At 39.1% G+C, this 27,586-nt stretch overlaps 1 protein-coding gene across 1 annotated transcript in view; it reads right to left on the reverse strand.

Annotated features, from left to right (window-relative positions):
• FLT1 (fms related receptor tyrosine kinase 1) overlaps positions 1–27,586 on the reverse strand; it is a 109,267-nt gene that overhangs the window by 68,659 nt on the left and 13,022 nt on the right. Inside the window, exons 2-10 of the mRNA XM_066313118.1 lie at positions 25,134–25,230; positions 24,613–24,833; positions 15,215–15,339; positions 9,459–9,621; positions 9,235–9,371; positions 7,517–7,691; positions 5,461–5,578; positions 3,396–3,565; positions 2,820–2,979 (exon numbers count right to left, since the gene is read on the reverse strand). Of these exons, the coding sequence (XP_066169215.1) occupies positions 2,820–2,979; positions 3,396–3,565; positions 5,461–5,578; positions 7,517–7,691; positions 9,235–9,371; positions 9,459–9,621; positions 15,215–15,339; positions 24,613–24,833; positions 25,134–25,230 (1,366 nt within the window). The remainder of the gene's footprint in view (positions 1–2,819; positions 2,980–3,395; positions 3,566–5,460; positions 5,579–7,516; positions 7,692–9,234; positions 9,372–9,458; positions 9,622–15,214; positions 15,340–24,612; positions 24,834–25,133; positions 25,231–27,586) is intronic.

The following is a 27,586-nucleotide window of genomic DNA, read 5'->3' on the forward strand; positions in this document are numbered from 1 at the left end:
TCCACATTTCAAAAATTCACATTTGTTGAGCAATTTTACCACTTTTTTTTTTTTATATTTGCTATGAGGAAACTATGAAAATTATTTTATTTGGCCAGTGTCCTGTTACTGGCCCGAGTGAAGCAGAGAGAAGAGTTATGCAAATTGATTGTATCGATCAAAAAGCACTAAACTATATCTGCATTTAAAAGCAGTGGAATTAATTGAGGTTTTGCTATGTTTTTCTTTTTTCTTTTTTTTTTTTTTTTTTTTTTTTTTTTGTAACTCAAATATTGCTTAGAAAATGATGTGAAAGAAGTATCCACACAATCTAATGGTTGCTATTAAAGGAGGCCATAGGCAACAGTCCTTCAAAAATAAAAGCTTCTAACTTAGGCAGTCAGCCCCCAGCTTGCTCAAGTGGTGTGAAGTTAAGCACACATATAAATATCGGAGCAAACAGATCTTGGACCCAATAGTGCACTGCAAGGTCTTTGCAGCAACAGCATCTTTTTACTCAGAGTGCACACTCTGTCCTATGACATGGGATTCAGAAATGTCCCAAAAATCCCTACTTCCTCACAGTGAAGGTAACCTGTGAGGGTTTATTGACCTAAAGTACAAGGTACATCTGTGTACAGGAACAAGCACTACTTGAGCACAAATACAGCAACATTTTAGTATTGGAAACCTAATGCTGGGCAGACAAATACAAAAAAATTGATGTAATGGCAGAACAAGATATGTTTCTTATCTCTTGCACAAGGTACACGTATATTAAATCCGTTGTTTAGGCAAACCTCCCATCGCACAAAGAGAGCACTCTAATGAAATAGGTGGGATTAAAGGGTTTTCATGTTCTTGAGGGAGAACATCTGAACCTGCATAGACATCAGCCTGAGCAAGCTGTGCCAACTGCTGAGGTACTCCACTCTGCTCCCTTCCTGGAGCAGCAGATAAAACACAGTTACTCAGGTATTTCTGCCTTACTGCAATAGTAAATTTTCATATTATTCAGAGGGAATAATATGAAAAATTGCCCACTCCTTTTAGGCAAAGCATTAAAAATGGTGTTCTCCAGACTACTTCTTCAATGAGTTCTTAAAGGAGAAGGAAGGGAAGAGGGTTAAATGGAATCATCACAGAACAATTATGAAGGCAATTTGGAAGCCAGTCTGGAAACAACATTGTAACAGAGCCAATAGCTGATTCAAATTGTTACATTTCTCCTTTGTTCACCTGCTCAAACACACTCCTAATCAGCATTTAATGGAGTCTACAGTTCAGCACATTACTGAACACCTGCGTGCAGACGTTAATTCCTCTTTCTGATGACACGCTCTTCTGCGCTGGAGTGCAGACCTGTGCTTGCTCACAGAAGAAATATCTGACAACAGATATGCATCACCTCAACTCCCAAGGAAGAACCAACTGCTTCTACAGTGCTGCACTGGATTTCAATTCAGAGTATTCATAGTTGTATAAACTCTTGAAAGAAACTAAATGACTGAAAATTTTCATATATGCCTTTCTCAAGGTTTCTCTAGTTAAAAGATGTTGAGATTTCTCTTCTCTTACATCTATCAGCAAACATAAGTTTTGCAACTTCTCCTTGTAAGATAACATACCAGACAGAGGAAATGCAGCTCTCACCTGTCCTTGAAATGGGAAATTTCAGGTAATACCTATCCAGCAAGAGGAGAGATTGCTAGTGCCACCTCTTGGTGAGAAGGGCACAGAAAGAAAGCCATTAGCATAATCCCAAACATATAGTGGGAAAAATGACTTGCTCCTAGGAAGTGCTGACCACTGTCTCACTGATATCAAAGCACTTACCAATATTCTTAGTTTGAGATGTTTAGTATTGAGACCCTTAGTATTGAGATGTCCTATTTATTTGAAGGATATGTCTTGTACACTTGCAATTAAGCATGTACTTAAATATTTGCCTGGCTCTAAATCCCAATTCTGTGAGACTGTTAAAAGAGTGAAATCCTGAGGAATGTGGTTATTCTTCAGCTGAAACTGAGAAAATGTTGGGTCTTAAACTAACAAGTTTTTAAATATCTACATGGGGCTGTGATCCAAATATCTTGCCTGTTTGAACCCTCCAATAGCAACTTAATGATAATGCTGTTGTGGAGGTTGAGTGTTAATCATTAAATTTGTGTCATGGTGCAGGAAGAGCTGTGAGTGACAAGTGAGTCAACACAAACTCCTAACCATAAGAAACAGAGTTCAAAAGAAAACTAAAATGTGAAAAGAGGCTTAGTTGAGCACCACATCAGCATCAAGTAAGCTTGCATGGTGCCATTTATTCTTTACCCTGTTTAAATATCATCCAGAGAATGGTGGGCACATTTAACTTGCAGAACTGAACCTATGACTGAACATATCACAGGGCAGATCTGACTTCATAAAGGAAGAATTTTCTATGATGTTTTCTGTTGATTTCAAAAGAAGACACACATAGGAGTCACTGTGCATGGAGAAAAGCATGGAGGTATAGTTCTCCATGTGAAAGCGTGTGAACTTTGCAGGACATTGTCTCCTCTCATGAAAACGGAAAAGCAATGATCGCTGCTGGACCAATATTGCATTCATGAATAGTAGTGAATTGTAAATAAACCCAAACAGCAACACTAAAACTACTCTGCCCTCCATTTTCAAATACTGATGGAGAAAAAGTTATGCTGTGACTACTGAAAAATATATTGATAAAAAGTAGACAATTTTTATTAACTAAGCAATGTTTACATTAAGCTTTACACTTGCTACAAAAAATTTAGGTGTAATAGTAAAAGAAGACATACTAAATACAAGTAAAGGTGTTGTCCTACCTTGTTTTAGAATGGTTTTGCTTACAGGGATACCACATCCATGTAATTTTAGGTGGAGGAATACCATACACAGTGCATGTCAGCACTTGTTTGCTGCCTAGTATGTGCAGATTGGGATCAGGGAATGATGACACGGCCTTTTCGTATATTTTCGGTTTCACTGGAAAGGGTCAAAATTGGAAAGCAATTAAAACCAGCTTATTTCCAATGTATCGCACTACTATAAAAATACTCCATTCCTGCAGCATGAGTAACAAGAAAAATCCCCAGGAGAACAAAATAAAAACACAGTCCTAAGTCAAGTCAGACGAGTGGTTAGTAATGCATTTAAGACATCAGGAACAAGTATGTGGCTGTGGAAGACAGAAACACTTCTAATGAAAACCAGCATCCATCTTCTGGTTCAAAGATGGGTCTTTCACTCTGCATATGAGGCTTGGGTTTGAGTCCATGAAGTCAGAAAGAAACCCCACAATGCCCCAATATGTGCAAGATTGGTGACAATCCAGCTCAAAGGAAATTGAGCATTTACAAATGCTCAGTTTGGAGAAGCATGGGAATGTGTTGCAAACTTACCATTTACTGTAAGAGAGACTGTAAGGTTCTTTGATAAGTTCCACTGTCGAATGCTCAATATTATGGTGTAGTTTCCAGCATCCTCCTCAGCAACATCCTTGATGACTAATGAATAGTTTTTAACAATGTACCGGGCAGATTTTTCAGCAGCAGGTAGCCCATCTTTCAACCTGTTTCATGGAATTCCAGAAATCAAAGTTCTGAGAAATATTTCTGCTTAAACTACCCATGGTACATCATATCCCTCAAACTTTGGGAAGGGATTGGATGTCCAGCCTGAGGTTTCGTTTACCAGAGACTTGTTTCAAATAAGATTGCTGATATTCGTAAACCACTTCAGAGAATACTATTCCATATATTAAAATTGATAACAATCTGATGGGGCTCTATGGTATTTGAGAGCTGCTGAAAATTGCAACTCTGTCTCTGAAGATCCCAGTTGTCCATGGCTGTGGCTGCCATTTAGTCTAAAAGATAACCATTTTGGCTAAGAGCTGGTTACAGAAATAAAGGTTGCATCATCTTGCATTGGCCATTTCTCTATGACCTCAGAATACATCCTGGGACAAAGTATTACAGTACTCCAAGCACAGCTGTGATTTTAGGAAGAGGAAGAGCAAGTAGATTAGATAAGCACTCAAGAATCAGATATCCTCTTATCAAGTGAATGTTTTTAAAGATAACAGAAAATCAATGTAGAAAGTACTAGCTGTTGCTCACACACAGATTTCTGAAGCAAAAGATCAAAATCTAAAATACAGTGTAAAATGCATTTTAACAAGCTTCAAGAAGGTTAACATGATATTAGTAGAAGGGTGCAGTTCATATTCATTATGATGATGGATTTGATCTAAATGATTCACAGCTTTTAGTAAGTATTTACAGAAAACTCTTACTGTTATTAGAGGAGCACTCAAATTTGGTCAAAGGACTTATGGATTTATGCCTTTCACTGAATGTGTATTTTACAGAACCACAGAACAGCTGCAGCTGCAAAAGTCTTTGGAAGTTATTTAGCCTAATGTCCTATACAAAATAAGGTCAGAAAGTTGCCCCAAACCATTTTTAGTATAGTTTTACGTATCTCCAAGAACGGAGACTCCACCACCACTCTGGACTATTTATTCCAACATTTGAGCAACCTCAATTTTAAATTTAAAAAAATTAAATTTTTTAAAAAATATTTGGAGATTTTTTTAGTTCAGAAGTTTTGGATCTGTATGTGGAGTCAATAAACCCAGGCACTGGAGAAACAGAAAATTATGTAAAAATGGCTAGCATCAGTGCCACAGTCACCCCTTAGTTTTCCACAAGGAGCCATAAGTGTAAAGGTTTTGTAAAACAACGCTTTTGGAGTAAAATTAATTCCTGGCTGTAACAGGAACTCCCACTGTTCATGTACGTATGGTTTGTTTTCTTAATCAGCCTTGTCATAGACTCTTTGTTAAAGTTCAATGAATTGAGGCAGAACTACTGGTGTTTAAAATTATTTAAACAAAAAAACCCTTGAGGTCATGAATAAATAGCATTGTTATATATGAAAGTGGTTTGGATCTATTAAAAAAATATTCGAAAAGTTTCTTAACACAGCATACATGAGACAAAATGAATGATCCAGTACGTGCTCTGCTGAAGTAGATCTACAACCTGCAAATCACTGCATAAGAATACAAACTTCAATTTTTTTGCAGTAGTGCCTGTCTGTATGACTCAAGTCAAACATTTATATCAATGAAAGCCTTCTTTACTTTCTCTTACTGTCTGAAAAGCAAGTTCAGGTTTCATATCTAGGTCTGAGTGAAGCTCGATGCAACACTTCAGTGAAGGCTGGCAGAGATATTTAGCTGTAGAGTGTCCATTGATTTTAAGAGGTGACACATCCAACCTATTTGAGGATCTCAGCTTTAAGCTTTCCATATCTCCTTTCTCACATTTGCGAAATGGAGGTAATGTTCTCATAAATTGTTAGAATCCCAGGCAGCCCTGAAACTTCAAAAAAAACCCTCCCCAACTCTATCATGAAAAGATTTCCAGGATGCATACGTGGAAGTAACTGTCATCCTACCATATAATCTCTGGAGAAGGAAATGCCTTCACTTTCACTGACAAACGATAGGATTTTCTTCCAGCTACAGCCTCCAGCGCAGTTTTTCTTCGACGTTTCAAATTAATGAACATTTTATCTTAAACAAAATAAAAACATGCTTTGTATTACTGATTTTCATCCTGCAAAAAGTGTAGCTCTACTAAAGAAAATGTGACTCCAAAATTATCTTTAATAATTTTGATACTCCCACATGTTAACAGCAAGAATAGAGCCTAACCTCCTAGAGATCTATAAAATAGAAAAGAATATCACAAATATACAAGAAACTGAGATGCAGTTCCAAGGGCATCTTCTGCTTGGAGAAGATACACTCTAGCCAAATTCACATTGTGCTCCAGCCAGAAAAAAGGCACAGGAGATAAAATGATCTGTAGTATGTGGGAGGCTGAACTGAGGATGATCAGATGACCTTTCCACTCCTACAGGCCAAGAATCAATGAATGTTTCAAAAGAAAATATTTTGTCAGAGAGGATTTAAGAGACCTTCTGAGAAATAGTAAAGGAAAAGGCAGAAACTTTCTGTATCATTGGTAAACAGCTGTTTCATCAAACAAACAAATCTTTGTGACTTCCCTGGAATAATTTCAACCTGCTGGTATTTGTTCTTTTCCAGTTGCTCTGCCCCCTTATCTCCAACTCTCTGCCAAGCTGATAGCTTTTACCAGAGGCAATAAAACATAAAATTCATACAATATATTGGAAAATATCTCTTTCTCCCCTGCCAACCTGCGCAAAATAAAACATTCAAAGCATAAAAAAATGTTTGAGTGTCCTTTTGATGGTACCTACAGTGCAATATTTACTCACATTATGAACGGCATAAGGATGATGGATATCCATTAAACAAGTTCAACATTTAATCACACTTACCACATGCATTGAAAATAATATGCACAAGGCAAGTAAGTAGTTTAATTACACAAGCCAAGTTATAAAGATACAGCCCTGATTCTGCAAACCTTTATTTACAAAGGCTCTTTTTAATATGAGTATACTGTTGATAGGGCTGCTTATATGAACGACTTCAACAGTTCCAGCTTCTCTGATTCTAATTTTAATCTCCAACTTCTCTGATTTAAATTTTAATCTAAACCTCAGTTTCTGACAGACGCAGTTTATCTGTTTAAGATACAGTAAGTGGTTATCATGATTCATCCTTTGTTCCCAGTGCTTTGTTCCAGAGTTTAAATAGAGAAAATGGGCTGAAATTCTCTCTAAGAATGCCAGCACAGAGTGCTTAGTCCACACTTCCAGACAGGACGGAAAAGATAAACAACTGGAAATATGTAACAAATCCATATTCTGACCATGAGTCATCTGTTGTAGAGGACACCCACCAGCTACTTGGTCACTAACTCTAATGGTGCTCCAAACATCCTGGATAGTTCTAATTGTAACAGGGTGTCCCAAAGAAGGTCACTTCCCAAAGAGTCACAATGCAAAAAATGTCCTTATTCATACACATTTGAAATAATATCAGAAATTTCCAGGTTTCACAGAAGGCCCAGACAAACCATAAGGAACTTGATCAAGGGTCCCGCTGTAAAACCGTATTAATGATTTGCATTTTTTGAATGGTCTACCAACTACCAGCTCCAGGTAATGTTAGGGTATTTGTTTCTTCTTTATTTTTTCATAGAAAGGTTTAAGTACCATAGAAGAGGAAGTGGGATTCTTCTCTTTAAATTACACTTCTACCTTCTTTTCCCTGCCAGACTAGAGTTTCCCTGATTCTATCTGCTAGAACTGACTGAGGACCGTGCCATCACAGTATTTAGCAAACAAAAGTGATGAAATTGAACATTAACATGCCTATTGCCAACAATACAAAACAGCCATGGAAGAAATGGCACGTTTTCCCTTCTGGAGCACCTCCCTCCCTTGTTTCTCTTTTTCTGCCTGTGATGAATGGGCTACAAATTTGCTTCTACCTCCTGTCAGGATGTAAAATTATCACATGACTGACCTTGGTACCTGAGCATTGGATATTCTACAAATGTGTGCCACTTCTTACCATAAACAATGACCGTGGTGTTGATGGCCTTGATGGATGGCCCGCTCTTCACATGGCAGGTGTACTGGCCTTTATCAATGTCCCGCACTCTGTCCACAACGAGGATGCTGTAAAAAATGTTGGCCTCTGAATTCTTCTGGTCAATACGCTGCGTTACAGAACCTCTTTTCCTCATCTACAAAAGCCAAAGAAATGAACAAGAGCTCAATCAAACCAGTCTTCATGATTATTGAGGTTTTTTATTTTTTTGTACTGCCACCATAACTTAATTAAAAAAAATCCCAGATGCCTTTGTACAGCACAGACAAGCAAAAGTTGCTTAACATTTCCAGAGGGTCGACAATAAAAAATATAAACAGTATTATAGAGAAATTCATCCCTGTCTTGATTCAAGCTGTCATGGCATCCAAACTTGTACTTTCCAGAGGAAGATCCTCCCTTTTGTATAGCCTGTGATATCAACATGCCCAGCTTCCCATCACCATTGTCTAGCGCTTGCTCCTAAGTATCCCTGAAGCCATGATACAAAGAGCAGCACATAGTTTGGTGCCTGGATTCAGTGCCATAGGCACTGAATAGAAGAAATAGAAGAAAAGGACATCAACACAAGGAGGGGAGAACTCTGGAAATGCTACAGATGGTAAAGGGACTAGATTTGGCAAGGGAGTAGCAGGGTGGAACTGAAGATAATGTGACTCTGAGGAGCTATTTCCTGCAACTCCCCCTCAGTATTCGGCCTCAAAGTTTATTTAACCCAGGACATTGTTGATGTCTTATAAACACTGAGCACCCTTCAGTTACCATCTAAATAAAAACAAAGCACAATTTCACAAGTGTGGTGCCCAGATAGGGCTTGGTAGGGCAGCAATGAGCAATATAATATATTTGGAGCATTTCTTGTTGCTAAGTTGTTTATTTCTGAGGTGAAAAAATGCCAGGGAAAATGGCTACAGTAAACAATAAACAATTGCATCAATCTTCCCTATATAATGCAATCATAATTTCAGCCTGTGATTAGATACAATGAGTGACATAATAAATGATCTTGACTTGAATCGCCAGCATAAATCAAACTGACATGAAAGAAATGGGAGTTGTAAACCTTAAGCTAATGTCAAATTTCTTATCAGTTTTACACGGACTCCCTGGCAGTTATTCTGTAAGTGACAAATATTTATGAGGATGCTCCCAATGTAGGGGGTGGAGAAGCACATTCAAGATCATTCCTGTAGTTGTCAAAACAAGAGGATTGTTCGTGTGACACTTAACAAATGAGATTTTGGCTAGCTAAATCAAAATATCTTTTCTAAACATGCTCTAATCGGGTGCCTGACTGTCTGCCAGTCTTTGAAATGAATGTGTTGAGAAGACAGCCTCACTGAAAACTTTTTTGTCACAAGAGAGAGCCCCTGCCTGGGACTGGGTGATAAATTTCTCTTGTTTCATCAGGTTGAAAAGAAGCTCCCAGAGATGAAACAATTCTAGCGTTTGCTCGTGATTTTGCAACATAACCAGAGCACATTGTGTAAACATGTTTACTTATGAAATTAAGCATCAGAAGGGAAAAAAAAGAAACCTTACGAGACATGTCAGCAAGGGTCAAAATAATGGAATACAAACAACAGCAAGCATTCCAAGGCAGAATTCCTCCCGAGATGCTAGAAGCAGCATGATCTGTGGGAAACCTCTTGTTTCTTCTTTCCAACCACAGCACTCACCTCTCCAGGGTAAGTCCATGTCATCTGCACTCTGGTGTTCCAGGCTGCAGTGACTGTGCAGTTAATTGCTAGGCTGTCTCCCTTCAGCAACTTGACAAGACGTGGGGTGCTTAACTGAACATCGAAAATTGTGTTGGCTATACGTGGCAAAGAGGGAGAAAAGTTAGTGATGGCAGCAGAGCAGGTTGCTTTCCCAGGGACAGGGGGTGGAGAATGCCACCTACTTTCTCTGTGTGTCAGGTACTTCGTGCTGTACGTGTGCCCACCAATGGTGGTCTCACAGCTCAGGAGCCCGATGAATTCGTAAGTTGCCTTGGGTATTCTGAAGCCTTGCATACTGTCCCAGATTATTGTCTTGCCATCAGGAATTAGGGTGTCTCGTGGAATCTGGAAGTGCCAAAGAGACATCACAAAAACAACTCATCCTCATGTTTACTCTCTAATCAAAGTAGATTGAGAAAAGGAAAAAGGGATGGGGGAAAAGCACCCCAAAAAATGCCAATCAACATGAAAAGGATGGCATTTAATGATGTGGGTTTTTCAAATCACATTTTCATCACAAAATAGAGGAAAAACCTGGCTGAAGAATGCAAATGTTGCATTTGTTTCCAGGATTTCATTATTTATAACAGGATGTAATTTATGACACAATAGATTGACACTATCATTAACTTCAGCACTTGGGCTTCCATTCTGTTGGCTCCTCCTTGGCAGCTAAAGTGCTCATCTCCAGGAATATCTGCAATTAAGTATCCTAGTTTCAACAAAGAGAAACAAATACACACTTTTCAATGGAGATGACAAATGGACCTAATTTACTGTCATTTTCTGGCTTTAAGAAATTCCTTCCAGGATTCAATTCTATGCATATCATATTTATTTTGCCTAAAAGACTTAACAACAAAAAATTTGCCATATGGTATCAAATGTTCACTTTGTCAGCAGTACAAGTTATCTTTTACATTATGCACTTGGCACTTTAAGCCCCATTTTAATAAGGTATAAAGAAAATCTTGAAAAAGTAAAGCCTGCCATACCCATTGAAGCCCAGACGAAACCTCTCATTTTCAGATCATGATATTTTGTTTTACCTTATTGATAGAATAAATGCCACCATTTGGATAGCACAGAGATCAGCCATGAGTACAAAGCCTTGTTATGACTCTACTTTGATAACACCCATTTTAATGGTAAAAATAAGATATTTTTAAAGATGGCACAGAGCAGAGTTTAAATGAATTACTGTCATATGGAAAGATCACTGAATCAACTAGGCACCTTGCCACCCATCACTTCCCGCTGTGCAACAGTCACACTGAGTCCCTTCAGATCTTTTTCCCATTTATTTAAGCAGAGGACTTATGTTTTAGACAGCCCTTTCCTTCCTACAGGCAAAGCCAGCATGGGTGGCTGTCAGGGGCTGGGGGAAGCATGAATATCTGTCTCCTTCCTGTGTGGTACAGCTTCTTTCTACAGTGTGGCACCCTCGTGGCTGCCTGCTCAGCCTGTGCAGAAATACACCCTCGAGACCAAAATCACTCATCTCATGCCATTTCCTCCAAAATAACTAAGTGCATGATGAATCAAATGAACAATAAATACAGAGCACAAAATGACGTGGTAGAATTCCTTATCTTTACAAGAGTTGATAAGATGCCATAATAAGCATGCAAATCACAGGGAAGTGTGTGTAGCACACACACAAGTAAAGCCTGCTGGCCACCATTCAACAATGTCTTGGTCCCTACAAGCTCTGTTGCCATTCCTGTTCTGAAAAAAAAACTTTCAACTTTGGTTTAACTAGTTGGTAGTTATGTTTTCAAGAGCTTAAATTAGATTTCTCCTCTTGCTGCTTTGGTATAAACCAAACTATTTCTGAGCATATTTCTGTACAGGTTTTCATGAAGAAAGTGAAGCCAGAGAGTCAGAGCCTTCCTAGACTGGTATTTCCCAGGGAATGCATTCAATGCACATTCATTAATTAATTAATGTATTACTAACTTTGTATCATACTTACCCCAGGAATACAAAAGTAACCAAAACACCAGAGGAGTCCTATTTTGCAACTTGTGATTCTGTGAGTTGTCTGGATATCCACTAGGCTTACTTATCCTGCAGGCAAATTTTGCCTGTACAGTTTACTCATCTGACACCCTTCAAAACCACTAGAGCCACATCTTTTTTGTATATTATTTTCACAGCTCAATGACTAAGATGTTACACCGAGTCATCTGTGAAAACATAACACAACACTAAATTACTCAAAGGAAAACTTCAGAAAACTGACTTCTCCGACTAGCAGAAGACCACTGTGACATAGCTGGTCTCTGACCAAATCTCAAGGGGAAAAACCCAAGATGCTGCAACAAGTCCCTTTTGGACGGTGGAAATACCAGGACTTTGTCCCAGATGAGAAGGTGGATGGAGGCTGCGTGCTCAGCCTACAGCCCTTCACAGCTCTGCCCTCTCTCCCTGCTTGCTTCAGTTTCTTACCCAGTTCTTCTCCACGCTGCTCTCTGCCAACCCCATTGGTTCAGATTGCCTGTTTCCCACCCTCAGAGAACCACAGTTGATTTTGCTCAGCCCTAAGCCAGCCTTTATACCAGCAACTAGAAACATGGTATGGTAATCACCATGCTGATTGCTGCGTGGACAGTTCAAGACAGAGGATCACAATAGTTTAGGTTGGAAGAGACCTGCAGAGGTCATCTGGTCCTGCCCCTAGGCAGAGCATGGCCAGTGTAGCTCAAGGCCTTGTCAAAAATCTTGGCCATTTGGTCATCACAGAGCGAAGTAGAAAACCTATGAAGGAACACTGTGCTGTAACAGCAAGACTTCCACTGAAGCAGCAGAAGATAAATTCAGCCACAATAATAGCTTTCAGATGGGAACCAACAGTGAGTCAGAGGCATTCAAAGAATCAGCTTGTTGCGACGGCTGCATTAACATGGAATTTATTGTCTACATACTAATCTTTGTGAACCATATCACTGTGGCTCCCAGTGCATTCTTGGCCTTTTACCTTCTTTGTACTTTGTTTCAAATGCAACTATTTTTGGTATAGGCTGTGCCTCCTTCTTTGCTCAGTCTTCGCTGAATGTTTTTGGTACCTGGCAGCATTAACACGGTACAGCCACATACTGTGTATGTACGTGCGGTCAAGAGTTATAGTCAAGCTGTGGTTCCCCACATCCCCAAAGGCAGTTTGTACTGGAAAGAGACAACTAAAAGTTTAGTAAAAATGTACATTAGAGTCTTGAATGCTTGTCTTTTCTTTTGTGTTTCCCCTTCCACCAATTTGGGAACAATGAGGTGGTATTATTAAGAATTTAGATTGTCTGGATATGTGATTCACAACATCCCTTGGGATTGTTCCGTTTTTTATTCTTGTATTGAAGCTTATTTATTTCTATTCCTATGAATGTCATCCAAAAGGATTCTCAGTAAATAGATGGATTAATTCTTTCTATCAAAAAGTGATACTTTCTCCATTTATCAAGATAAGAGCAAATGAAGAGGTAAGAGAAGTGCACAGTTTACTTGCAATAAGTTTTATCTTATTTTATGAATCCTGAATGAGGGTGACAGAATCATGTTGATAGGAATGATGGCTTCAGAGGTTCTGAATGTCTAACTATTAAGCATTAGATCAAAACTATTAATTGATTTCATAATTCTTCATATGATAAGGAAGAGAAAAGGTCATCAGCTGCTGTAAATAAAGGTTATATCGGGTCCTGAAAGCTGAATTTGAAAAAGGAATTAAAAGCTTCATCCCCATTTCCCAGCCCACATTTTATTATCTTCTTGATTTTTGAAGACCCTCTCCTATGTTTTTTTCCTATGTGATTGCCATGCTATAAAATACAATCTGCACAGATGTTCAGCCTGAAAATGAAAGCAAATACCGTATCTAAAAAGGTTTGCCCAAGGTAAAGATGAAGTTTGAGTAAAAAAATAATTTGTAGTGTTGAAGATGGATAATAAACCTTTCCCACGTTGGTCCACTAAAACTAAGAAGTAACACTAAAACAAACAAACAAACAAACAAACAAAAACCACCAAAAAGAAAAACAAACAAAACAAAAAAAAAAAGCTAGAGGCAGTGCTCATGCAACTGTAGGAAGCCCTTCCAGAAGAGAGAGACTATTACAATACTTTGCATTTTTACTGCCTGTAAATATAGAAGGCAGAACCTAGTGACACTAGCTGGGATTTTCTGTCCAGTTCCAGAGGACTGCATTATGGGGACACCAACTTCTCCCTTTATCACGGATGGAAAACACAAAATAGCTCTTGCCATTTCTTCAGCAGTAGTATGCCTGCAGCTGTGGAATGAATTTAGCACATCTCTTAATTGCTTTGTGAGTAGAACCTTGCTGGAATCTTCATATAAGGGTGTCACAGAAGATAAATAAAGTAAGATATGATGTAATGCATTGTAGCTTACATGCTTCAGGAAATTCTAGGATTAATTAGGGAGCACATTTATTTTTCCTGGAATGCAAAACATGTAAGCAAGCAATCCTTTCTTTCAAGACTTGGCTCCACCTCCTCTTTCTCCTTCTGAGAGTATTACATCTGGTTTTGATGGTGTAAAGCTGTGCCTTACGCTACAAGTCCAAGCTAAAAACAATTGATATTTAAAGAAGAGAGTAGCTATGTTTCAGTCTTCTCCAAATAAGGAGAATTTTTTTTAATATTTCTTATTGAGAGAAACCTGACAGGAGTTTTCTCAGCTAGAAATCTAATACGCTGAGATTTCAGATGCAACATTACAGTGCCCAAATAAATTTACAACACCTCTTCTGTGGAATGTTAAGTCTCACTTGCTTTTGATTTTATTGCCACACAACCTTGTGCATCTTCTTGTGTGTGTGTGTTTGTGTATGTGTGCACACACACAAGGCAATGTCCTGGGTCAGATCACTTTCTTTTCTTTCCATTTTGTTCTCTTTCACGGGATTTAACAAGTGAAAACCAAGAGATAAAATCGGTATCTATATTAGCAAAGCAGCACTTGAAAGAATTGATAAAATTTGTGGTTGATGTAAAGCTCTGCAGTCAAAGACTAATGGAAGACTCCTGTTGCACTAGATAAGCATCTTACGGTGCTATTGTTTGGCAATTGCATGTTATTCTATAAAAAGACAAAACTCTTTTCCTTTTGACAGTGATGAACTTTCATTGCCACTATGAACATAATCCTCTTTATTTAGAAACAAAACTTCTTTGCCACCTCCACTTTTTTTAAGGAAAAACAAAATAAAAGGTAGCTTTAAAAAAAATACCCTATTCTCTGTCTTGATACCAGGTACTTTACTATATACGTATGGTTCAGTTAGCTCTCCACGGAACTCTTAAGGCATCTACGAGACAAATGTTTTCCCAGAACATGGAAATATCTTTTCTTTTTTTTCTAAAGCTAGTCCCACCACATCAAACTTTGCAGTTTCCCTGCAAAGTTTCCCCACAAAGGAAAGCCATCCCTTGTCTAAGTGTGCTCATATGTAAAAGGAAGTAGCAAAATCTCTGGTGGGAGTGAGGTAGGGCAAAGGCTTGCAAAGATCCTTGTACAGCCACAGCAAGTCTCCAGGGACTCACCGGCTGTTCCAGAGGACAGAAGAGGAAAAGGGAGGAAGGGCAGGGGAAGAGGTGGGAGGAAATCTCTTCTCCTAACAAGAAATTCCTTCCTGGGCTTAAGAAACCTTTGCCAGTGAGGATTTAGTAAAATAGTATGAAAAGTTCAAGTTTCTTCAGCAAATTCCGACCCTTTGTAGGAGATTTTATGAAGCCCTTTTGTGCGACACAAAATGAAGCCTCCATGATTGAAATATTTCTGAACACATTGACAACCAGAAACGTTGCATAAGAAATATTAAATTGCTAAAATGTTTCAAAAGCATTACAATAGCTGTAAACAAACAAATGAAAACATCATCCACAGTAACATTTTCAGAGCATGCTTGGATAGAGATACCTTTTTCAAAGTAACAGCAAGATCTGGTGCTGTGACTCTGCATGGAACTATCATTTCTCTTCCTACAGCCATGTTTATTATTTTAGGTATATCACTGTGCATGTCTACAAATGGATTGCTTGTATCTGCAAAAGAAGAAAAATAAAGGTTAATATGTGAAATCTTAAGGCAGTGTATGGGAATTGTAACACTGCACACAGACTTAGAAAACAGACTAGCCCTGTCCGTAATGAAAGCTAAACAAAGTCCTAAAATCAACCTTCCATTTACTTTTGTCTAAACATATTCATCAAACTATTATTAAGTTTTGAAGACTTATTTATCATTCAATATCACTACAGTACTTTGAAATCTTCTTTCAATTTCAGGACAGTCGAAGTCCATTTTTTCCATTACAGCAACACCTCTACTGCTGAGATGTGTGCTTCTTATTTCATGGCAGTTGTATCTTTTTATCACCACAAAAAGTAAATACATGGGAAGTGAGCTGAAATTCACTTATCAGGAACCCCCTGCAAAGGACACCTTCCTGCTGTCTGCAAGGAAATGGATAGGAAAAATTCACATTGACTGCACCAGGAAAAAGAATTTACCATTATTATCCAGCCATATTTTCATCCCCAAGAATACGGACTAGAGAGGGTTAATTCTCCTCCTTCCCACTATCACAATACCAATGTGTCTCTTTTTTATGTGACAAGGTAAATGAAAATGCCAGGAAAACATTAATTCCTCTTGACTCAAAACTGAAGCTTGGCAGAGTAATTTACCGTCCCTTGAACAATCCCTTTAACAAAGGGCATTGTCATAAATAGCTTGCGCTGGGAACAGGGAACATTGCTGTCGCTATTGTTTGGACCACTTAACAAAGAGGGGCTCAAGCCACAGCCTCTGGCTCCAAATCTTCTTTGCAGGTGTTCAGATCTGAAGTTTCAGTTTGACTCACATTGCAGATAGACTACCTCCACATTCACATAAGGTTTGGGTTTTAACTCCCAAAAAAAGCGGAACATTAAGATCTTAATTCTGTGCTTATCTACAGCTCTAATGTTTTTTCAAGCAAATCCCATTATTTTCACTCAGTCAAAAATCTTAGAAATAACAATGGCAGTCTTTCTTGGATAAGAAATTAGTAAAGCTAGCAAGAAACACTCCCTTAAAAAAACTCAAACTGCAACACTTGGTTCAAGTGTTCTGGCCCCAAACTTCTGCATGTTGGCCTATGTTCACTCAAGTAGTTGCTCAAGTAAGTTACTTTTTCTTGTCTTACAGAAGTATGATATGCACTTCCCAGGGTCATCAAACTCTTCTGCCCTTAGGATCCTCTTTTCTTATTATATGCAATAATATTTTTGTTCGAGACATCAAACAGGAAGAGAAAAGATTCTGCTTTAATTTATACTGGTGAAAATACTACGGCAGAGGATCTCAAATGTACTTCAAGTTAGAGAAAAAGTTTTCCTAAAGTGGTCTAATGAAACTTATACCAACTTTCTGAAATGAAAGCCACAAAGCATTATTTAATAATAGGTCTTAAATGTCCACGGAGATAGCGAAAGGAACTTATGAGTAATAGAGGATGCATATGTAATAAAACATGTCCTGAGGACTTGTTAGGCTGACGTTTCCTCCACAGTATGATTCAAGGAAAGACCAAGAATGAACCTGTTTGTAGCACAGGGAAAAGAACCTTTTTTGTTTCAGGGAGAGCAGCCACAGGAGAGGTCACCTGCCCCTTAACATCACCAGACAAACCGATTTACTACTCCCCAAAGACTCATTTGTCTTGTTCACAAAATTAAGAGCTTCTGCCCAAAAGCAGCAAGCTTTGCAAAGTGGTTTCCTGTACCATAATCTCCAGATCATTGTAAGTGTGAGGAAGAGCTGTTCTGGGGACTGCCGGTGCTGTCTGCAGACAGAGTATCACCCCTGGCTGATGCCAATATCGAGGCAGTGGGGGTTGTGCAGCTCAGACCTCACAGGATTCCTGCCCGTCTGAAGGCAGGGGCAGGAAACCAGCATAAAACACCATGTTTGACTTTTCTTTCCTCTTCTTCTTCAGTGGAAATGCACGTCCACGCCTGGAGAAGTCAACAAAGTGCTGTCTGAAAGTGGCCTAAGCACTGTGTCTGCCCTTGGTGGGCTCCAGAGCTGGGTCACAGCCTCTCCTGGTCCACTCCCGGTCCACTCCCCGCCGTGCGCGCCGAGGCGTCGCCGTGCTCCCGCTATTCGCGTGCAGAACTCCCATTGACATCACCGGGGACTTCCGCCATGGGCCAGAGGGCAATCGATGGCCCCGAGTGCTCCAAATGTCTTCCTGCTTTTGATTAAAAGAAATACGCATCGCGTTTCCTAGCACAGTTTTGTTTTCATAACGAGCATGGAGGCTTTTCCTGATTCCCTTTGATTTTAGTCTCCTTCCATCTTAAAGGCCATAACGGGATACTCTAGGTGCCTCAAGATCAGAAGCACAGGCTTTACCAGCCTGGATCAGGCAAAGCTGAACACACAGCAGCGCCAGGACAGGTTATGCCACCTTGCCAGGGTTTGCCAAACACAAGGAATTCTTCTGTCTCCCAGGCAATAGCACTCCTTGCCTTTTTTTTCCTCTTTCCTTCCCATCACAACCGCAGCTACTGCCATTAGCTCCCACTACATTTCCTCTCAATTTCTTCTTAAGGGGAGGTAAATGAACCTTCCCCACATAGCTGGTTGGCAGCACATCTGGCATGACTAAATTTCCCACCAGCAGTCTTTTGGGCCAGCTCCACTCAACTCTACGTTCAGAAATCTCTAGATGTAAAAGGAACATCACAGACAGACCTATCTTGAAGACCAAATCCAGGTTACACATTCAGCTTCACTGGGATTTAGAATGGAAGATCTAAGGAGGTTGACCCTGTTTTTATGAATTATTGATTTGAGTTGTTGGTTTGTTTTTTTTTCTTTCTTCAGAGCTGCCTGTGAGGCTAGCAAAATGAAAGCTGGGCAGCCAGGATATTTACGTATGTTAAAGGTTACATTAAAAATCAGTTTAGTGTATTTTTAAATTATGCCTAGAATGAATGAGTGTGTGCTGGGTTGACTGTGTTCCTTACAGTATCTCTCAGCTATAATCAACATGAAACCACAAAGAGCACTCATGAAATCACAAAATCCATGAAGGTCATTTGCTTCATTTGCTACATTGTTAAAGAGCATAAATAGCAGCTTTTTTGCTAAGCTGGTTGGCAGCAAGATAAAAACTTGATAAGAGACTTAGCACAAGCAATATTATGTCTGGTATCAGTAACCTGTCTAGGCTATTTATGGGGTTTGCACAAACAACTGACTTAGCCAACACTGAAATGCCAATTTCAGAAAAGAAGGAGAGGGTTTTTCTTTCCACAAGCTTCAGCTACTGTTCTTGGGTTTGTTTTGTTTTTAATAATCTGAGCTATGTAAGTCAGAGGACTTACACATACATTTGAAAAAAGAAAAGTCTCTGCAGGAAAATCTAAGCTCCTTGAAATCTCTAAAAGCTTATCCTCTGAAGTTCTTCCAAAATACCTACTTACACTTGGCTCATCCTTAAGATTCTTTTCAGGCTAAAAGAGGTGAAATATTTTCATCACATTCACATAACGGCCTTTTCCCTCATGCATATGAAAAGGACCAAAGTCTTTAGTAAAGAACAGACATGCAGACTTCATTGAAGTTCATGGGCCAATAGCCACATTCCCTTTCCATTTAAGGGATTAAACCTCCTCAACTTTATTTATCCCAGATAAATTATTGGGGCTGTTCAGAAGTTATTCCAAAAAGAATCTTGCCCACCAAGAGTCATTCTAGCCTCACTTGCCCATCTACAATACAGACATTTCTCACTAAGCTAGGAGCCAAACAGTAAGAGCTGTGCCTGGTGAGAAAAGGGGAATTTTGCAATGGGACACATCTGACCTGTTTTAGACATCTGCTTTACCATAAGTTGAATCATGTCCTAGGAAATGTGTCTGTTGAACCGGCTCATATGCCTAATTATCTTAAAGAAAAACAATCGCATTTTGTATGTCATTCTAGAAGAAAGGTTGTTCCACTCTTGCTCTTCTTACTTGTAAAATAACACACTTCAAAAATAAAGTATGTCTAAACATTGAAAGAAAACCTGAGATATAAAGTATTCCCCCTCTTTTTTGTTTTTCTTTCTTTTACCTGGACTTAGAGGATTATTAATTTGTACCTAAACACATTCAAACACAAAGAATTTCTAATACAATTGTACAACAATTTTTAGGCAAAATTGGTTTGTTTTCCTTTGAGACTAGTTATACTATGCTATCATTAACATCTGACCATGACACAGATAAAACACAGTTAAAAATCTTCAGGAAAAATAGTCATGTTAACCAGGAAATGCACGACAGAGCTATTACTACATTCAGCAAGCAATCCCTAGAAAGGCTAACGGATATTAGGAATGCCCTTTCAGACATATCCCTCCATTGTGATGGCTCACCCTGGAAAGGTGTTTGTTTCAGTAGGAGCCATGAGCCTTGGTGAGGGAGAAGGACCACGGAGGGGTGAGTGCAGAGCACTGGATGCTGCCAAAGTGCCTGCACAAGCCCCGCTCCACACGGTGTCCTGTGATAGGGAGCCCGTGTACACGCAATGACAAAAGCGCAGCAATTATAGGCCATTGACGTCAGCAAGTCCTAGAGGTCTCTGTTTTGTAACAGGAACCTCATTAGAAACTAAAAATGTGTCCGCATACTTGATACAGCTGCAACATAGTTTAATTCCAACGAGTTTCCTCTTCTTAGCAGAAGCGCTATCATAGTATTGACTGCGACAGTGTAAGCCAAAGCCATACTGCTCACATGTTAAAACTGTGCCAAAAGCAAAGACAAAAAAAAGGCACAGGGGAGGAAGAGTTTCCCAGGCTTTAACGGGTTCTTTTATCAGTGCATTATTTGCAAATAAGAAGAAAAAGGAGAAAGAAGAAAAACGTCCCTTTCTGTTAGCTCTCAGGGTGTTTTGTCTTGCTGCGTTTTTTACCTGTTTAATTATATTTACTTTGATACATCTGATCTAAAGAGATCCTTTTGCAGAACTCTTTGGATACCCTCCATGTTCTGCAACAATAGTATCTTTAGGATTACAGGAGTAAATCCATTCACACTAAATCTTAAATGCATATCAGTTCTGGGTCTGGATCCAGCTATCTGTCAGCAGGAGGACCTCTCGAGGAGATGCCCAGGAAGTACTAAAGCACTCAGAACCTGCAACATACTTCTTTAGTCTCTGAAAACAAGCTCAGAATCCCAGATGTTTTGGGATCTCAAAGGTTTACATTTTGAAAAATTCCCTAATGATAAAGCCCTTCATTTTGTACTGCTGAGCCCAAGACACACATCAAACCAAATACATACAACTAGTGGACAGGTTTGATATTCTAGACATTGCTGAGCACAAGTACCCTCAGGACCTGTACCTTTAATTAGACAGCTCTGATTTGCCTCACGTGACAATCATCTCAAAGCAAGAAATTTATTCTAAGCTTGTTCTCCAGATTTCTTGAAAAGTCAGTGATGAAAAGTACATACAAAAGCTCCTTTTGTTCTCTGTTAAGTATAGAAAGAGAAGAGGCAACTAACCTAGCCTAGAGATTTGATTTTAAAGCATCTTATTCTTCAAGGGAAAGTAAGTGACCAGATGACACATATGCTGTGGGATTATGAGAAAAGGCAAGGAGAGGGAGAACACTGACTAAGAAATGGGCTACCACCCTAGAGCCAAATGCAGTTTTACTTAGAGAAGAATTCTGTTCTCTGTTGCACCAGAATTAAGATTTTACTCTGGTGTAATGTTAGCTGAAAGTAGTCTTCATCACAGAAAACAGCAATGCTTCAACTTGAATCACAGTTTGTTTAAATTCATGCAAAAATCTAACTTTGATATATCAATGTAATTGAACTTACAAGCTTTTCCTCTGTCATACCATGGGAGCAATTGTTCAAAGGCAAGAAATTATGAGTTGAGAATTAAGAGTATCACATATTTTTAAGACAGTGAATGAGCTCCAGCAATTGAAAAGTGCCTTGGAAATATTGGAACAAAGCAGACAGATAGAAAAGCCCTTAGTACTGTCCTCAGGGAAATTTACATAGGATTCAGAACAGACTGCTGATAATTTGGTGTTTCTTAAATGTCTTTATTCCATCATTATCTCTTTTCAAGCAGAAAATTCCCCCTGCCTCACTGCAATGTATGCATTCATTGCAAATCTTTCTTTTTTTACTATTAGGCTTCAGTTCCCTTACAAAACAAAGCTCTGAGCTGTTTTGGGTCTGAGACAGTGGAGAAATTGGCAAAGAAGCTTTGCTTCATTTCAGATTTTTCCCATGGCTCATGGGGGAAGTCAGGCCATCAGTTTTCTTGAGGCAAAGTTGAAGACTCTTAAGAGAATTAATTTCACTCACTTAATGTCTCAATTCCTGACCTGTGTAGGGTCAAGAGTTGCCGAGACACTCTGTGCACTCACTCCCCTCTGCAACTCAGTAGTGACCTCTCCAGCTGAAAGAAGGGTGGTGTCAGAACTAGCTCCTCCAGGCACCAGCCTGCCTCTCCTTGACCCCCAAAAGAAGGACTTCAGAAACGCTTCAAGTCATCCTGGGGCCTGTGGGACTTCCAGTCTCCTTCTCATTGCCTTATGTCTTGTTTTTGTCTATGCTAGATAATTTTCTGCTGTAGCATACAATCATCACTGAACCAAAGGACTTACTGGGTTTATTGTGGTCTGGGCTTTGGGCTTTTTTTTTTTTTTTTTTTTTTTTTTACATCCAGTTCATATTCAGTATCATTTCAATTACGGAAATGAAGAACATTTTTAAAACAATAAGTGATGACTTCCTGTACAAACAATATCAACTTTCCTGATTCGGATTCTGTGTTTGTAAATAGCAACTATTTGTTCTCATCTGCAGCATGCTAAGACATGGGAAACAGGCACCTTGGTGATCCACATGGAGCTAATATGGGAAATGAACTGACACAACGTCCTGTCACAGGAAACAATACAAAACTAGGAGGGACCCATATTTCACAAATGTTCATTTCCTAAATCCCCACAAATTAATGTAAAGTAAAACTAAACTCAGGAAAGAGAATCTTCGCAGAGGATTTTGTTACCCCCATCTCAACCCCACTTGAGCTAGGTAAATGAATTGCATGCATGTTCACAGAAACAGTGACTTACACTAAGAGACAGGTAGAAAAGAGATAATGAGATAGTACAAAGAAAGAAAATACTTTTTCTAATGCTACACTTATCAGAAAGAGTGAGTTTTGATATGCAGAATTTTGTTTCCTTCTAACTTTCTCAACAATTCTTTCTGAAACTTAAGTTTTGGAAGACTAATAGACCTTTCTCCACCTTAGGGCAGAGACACAATTAGCACTTAAGCATTAAGAAATAGGTTTTCAATCAAAATGATTGTCAAATTCAGAAAATTAACATGCCAGAGAGGTCTAAGTTTGCTACAGGTTTGCTCCTTAAGCACTTTACTACTGTTTTGGCAATGAAGGTAGGAGGAGTTATAAAATCTAGCCATGTCTTCAACAGTGACATGAAGATTTACGATTGATTGTTCTTGAAAAATCAACAAAACCAAGACACTTAGGCAGCCGTCTTTAAATGATTAGAGGGGATGGAAGGACAGTTGGCATGTGACTGTCCTAAAACAATTTCTACAGTGATACATTTCTCTTCCATCTCCATGTTAATCCTGCAGATAACCTCGGTTTACAATCATCCAATTCAAGGTCCCTTTTAGATGCAGGGAAGTTGGGAAGCAGTGAAGAGTTAGAAGGCTGGTTGTGCCTCTCATTTGTAAAAAAATTTAGGATCCAGGAAAATTAACTCTTCAAACAGGTAAGAGACCAAGAGGATGCAAAGGCATCCCTTCTATTGTAAAGTCAGTTTAGCAGAGATGTCCTTCTTATGTGGTGGATGGAGAGGATTCTGAGTAGGTCTCAGACAAGGATGACATCCAAGGTGGGAGGCTCAAGAAGGCCCCATGATGGGAAACTTTCAAAAGGCATCCAATGAAATGTACATTTTCCTAGGCTGCAGGCTTTTGGTTACGAAATGAATATCCTGTTTTGGCTATTCTTCCATAGATGCATCTGTTGTTGGATTTGCAGAGAATTATATGAAAGGAGTTGGCTGATGAAAACACACTGCAGCATATTTCAGATGAAGGAAAGCAGGATGAACAGCATGAAATAGCTAATAGTGCTCACAGTAAAGCAACACAAGGTAATGGGGAGAGCTATCTTATTTTCTATCAGTGTAGTGAGAAGTCCACTTCATTCGGCTTTTTCACAGTGCCAGTCTCACTCTTCATGTCACAAAATGAAAACAAAGGCTAATTCACTCTGATGTGAACTCATTAGATGCAGCAGACCCAGAATTTGGAAAACTTCCAGTTGCACGTTCTCTGTAACATGGGCTTTCGAAATCTGTGAGTCCTGAAATACTACAGTAATCTATTAATTTTACTCTGTAAAAATAAGGAAAAGCTAAAGTATTAATTAAATCCCTAAAGTGTTTGTAATTCATTCTTTTATTGTTGTGTGTATTGAATTCAACTCTTCTCAGAAGTGTCTGATTAATACCCTGGAAAGAAACAGGATCAGAAAGAAATTTCTTTTATACTCTAACTGACCTAATTCCAGCACTTCCCATACATTACACAATACTTGTTTGGTGAACACAACTCTGTGTTTAATTTGATACCATTTATTCTGGATTTTTTCAATCTCTGTGGCATGGACTACATAGGACATTTTTGAACATGACTTCACATGCAAATAGCAATTTTCTGCAGCATGAGGCAAGTCAGTGATCTGGATAGACAGCTTTAGCATCCTTCAGCTGCCTAGAAATCATATCGTATTCAGTCATGTAGGATATGATTTCTGATACTCATTTCACATATTCACTTGTAGTCCACTTCCATCTGGACTCCTGTTTACTATAGACAAATGGTTGCATTGGGTCTTTTTCTTCTTTTGCTTCATTTTTTCCTGACAGATAAAGGGCTACCATTTGTATTTGCAAAAAAAAAAAAAAAAAAAAAAAAAAAAAAAAAAAAAAAAAAAAAAAAAACACCCAAAAAAAAAAACCAAAAAAACCAAACCCAAACAAACCAAAAAAAACCCCCAAAACCCAACAAAACAAAACAACACAAAAAACTCACAAAAAAACTAAGAAAACAAATTTTATACATTAATGGGTAAATTAACTTTTTGCAAGGCTGAAAATGTCATTCGAAACTCAGCCACAGCTGAACTGCCTTACTGCCACTTTGCTGTATTGAAGAGCAAGTACAAAGAAGTGTTAAAAAACTTAATCTTACCGTTAATAAATACATAGACTGCAGATTCCTTCTTCTTTTTTGCTGGACTTGTTGGGTATTTGCAGCTATAATTTCCAGTGTCATTTGCTTGAGTTCTGCTCAAGGTCAGACTGCTGCAGGACTGCTTCCCATTCCTTCCACAGGCATATTTAATTACTTTCAGCCTTTTGCTATCCTTGCTAAGAGTTTCAGGCAAAGACCATGAATGAACCATTTCCCCCCTGCAAACACAGATAAGGAAGCAGAAACAATTATGCTGGGCTGCAATTATATAGCTCCAGTTCCCAAGCTTTCTTTTTTATTATATCAGGCTATTTATGGGGCTCTCTTTTATCTTGTTTTCCAAAAACAACAACAGAAACAACAAAGAACTATTAAACAATTGCCATTGAAGTTCACTCCCCACCTTTCCCCACTACATAAGTTTTAATTTTTTTTTCTAATTTCAGTTACAAAAAAAAAGAAAGTGTCAGGTGTATGAAGTCCCTGCCAAATTATCATAATCCAACTCAGTTGGTTACCTGCAGGTGAGATTTAAAGTCTGGCCAGCTTGAACAACGTGCTGTTTGCCATTTACACTCAGCTCAGGAACTTTTAGTTTTGATCCTGAACTAGATCCTAGAAAAACAAAGAAAAACAAAGAAAACCAAAACATTAGCGAAGACAAGTAATTCTGCTTTCAGCCCACTCACATTTATGCTGTTATACTGGAAAGGAAAAGAAAAGAAAACTGCGCCTCTCTCACCACAGATACTCTCTTCCTTTGAGCAAAGTCCTGTTGACCTGACTCAGGACTCAAATAACCTTCCAGCAGCACTACTCAGGAAAGAAGATAGAATTGAAAGCTATCAGTCATTGACTTCGCTCTCAAATTTTTCACTGAACATACCATAAAGAAACTTGAGGACCTCGTGGCTCCACATCTAACCAAGGAAATGTGCCCTCAAACACCACTGGCTGCGTTTCCTCAGGAAACACGGCCATGGCAGCCCCTTCAATGGGAAAGGTAAAAGTCAGCCACTCCCATGACAAGAGCCACATTCTGACTTCTAAGATACTGAAATCCCACTCAAACAACTTGCTACAAAGCTGGAACCAATGTGGAAGGAGTGAAAGGGCATTAAGGATCTTCCCTTCCTGACTGAAAGTCACAGCACTGTTACCTATGATCCCTCGCCAGCTGCGGGCTTCCTGTCAATGAAGTACTGTCAAAGGGCAGAGCTTTACAGTAAATTTTGAGAACAAGATCAAGACACCTTCCAGACCAGACTTTTTGCTTATCTGAGAAAGCAAGCATGTTGTTGTGGGCAGATCATTCTGGTATGGGTGAAACTCTTGGTGCCAGCATAACACAAAGTGGCTTAGGATACTTGAAAACATCCAGGTGGGCTTTGCAAATGCTACATGGAGGCATTTCTAATAACCATTTCTAGCGGTCAGGTTTTTTCTGACTATGAAAAGCCTCCATGGTCAAAAAACCAGAAGAACATGCGATCTTCCCTCTCATCAAGTTGGGAAGTGTTGGCTGGAAAGACATCATGATTTATCTTTGCCCTCTAATAGGCTATGGCCACAAAAGCTTTCATGGCAAGCTGACAGAAGAGCATGCCTTAGGGAAAAAACAGTGCTTGATCCATCTCATTGCCCTTGCAGTGACAGCAAAATGTTCTAGAAGCTGGGAACATAGCATAAAAATATTTCAAAACAGTTAAAAGCTGAAAATCAGTTGTAGTCTAATTGGGACTCAAGTGTAATTTGTAAAGATTTCAGTGTAGAGAGAGAGCAACAGCAACTACCCCAAACCACCGTGGACCAAGAGAAAGTATAACTTTATCAACATACAGGAGAAGCAGCATCTCATAGTCAAGGGTAAGGAAGATTTTTCTTCTAAAACTCAGTAAAGTACCGTCTTAGTTTAGTTATTTTAAGTCCTTCCAAGAGGTCCCTGCCACAGCCAAGAATGAACAGCTGTGTGCACCAAACATAGTAGAAATACATGAATCTTACTTGGGGCTACAAATCACCCATCAGATACGCCTCCCTCTTTTGTTGACTAGAGAAGGATCTTTTGGACACCAGTTCCTGCTGAGATTGGTGACTAAAATTTTCATGTATTAACACGTCAAAGTCGATGGCTACTCCATATTCAGGAGCTTTCTTTTTAGCCCTGTGTATCTTATTTAAGATGTGGCTCCAGTAGTTTTCCAATATATTCTATCATCTGTGCCAACTCAAAACAAGATTTAAAGGGTACATTTGAACATAGATGTAAACAAAATTATAGCTCACTTGCACAAGCTGCAAGAAAGAGCGTAACAACTTTTCAGAATAAAGAGGTCTTCTGGACTGCACCACAAGTTACACCATATATTTGAGTGGCAAGACTGTACATACACACAGACTTCCCCTGAGATTCATCTAGAAAATCATATTTTTAATCAGAAATTCATATATTCTGCCAGGTGATAAGAGGGGAGAAAAATGGTGCAGCAAATCTTTGAAGAAGTAATTATTATGTGATATGCATTGCAAACATTTTTCACACCTGCCCTTTAGGGATCTCAGCTCTGAAGGGCTGGTTCCCCCAAAGTGTAGTCCGTGCTTTTATGGGACAGTGTCCCATAGATGCTTACAGTCTATGAGTCTTCTCATTCACCATTCTGAAACATTGCCTCTGACGTTGATCACTGAGAACAGCCTAGGCAGCTTCTTGGAGAGCTACCCAGGCACTCTGGTTGAGAGGGTTTGTCAACATCCTCCAGCTAAACAATCTGATGGTTTGTGAAACTCCCACATTCCCTCATTTCATTTGCATTCCTCTTGTCATTCCAGAAATGAAGGGTCAGATGCTCTCCCAAGAAGGCAGAGTTTATATCCAGCTTTATGAATCTTGGTTTTTACTTCAGGGGAAACTTGACCTCAAGCTTCCCTGAAATGCTCCTTATTTGAGGCTCTGGAAAAGCTGAAAGCATGC

The sequence above is a fragment of the Sylvia atricapilla genome, chromosome 2 (genome assembly GCF_009819655.1).
Source record: "Sylvia atricapilla isolate bSylAtr1 chromosome 2, bSylAtr1.pri, whole genome shotgun sequence".
Taxonomy (NCBI): domain Eukaryota; kingdom Metazoa; phylum Chordata; class Aves; order Passeriformes; family Sylviidae; genus Sylvia; species Sylvia atricapilla.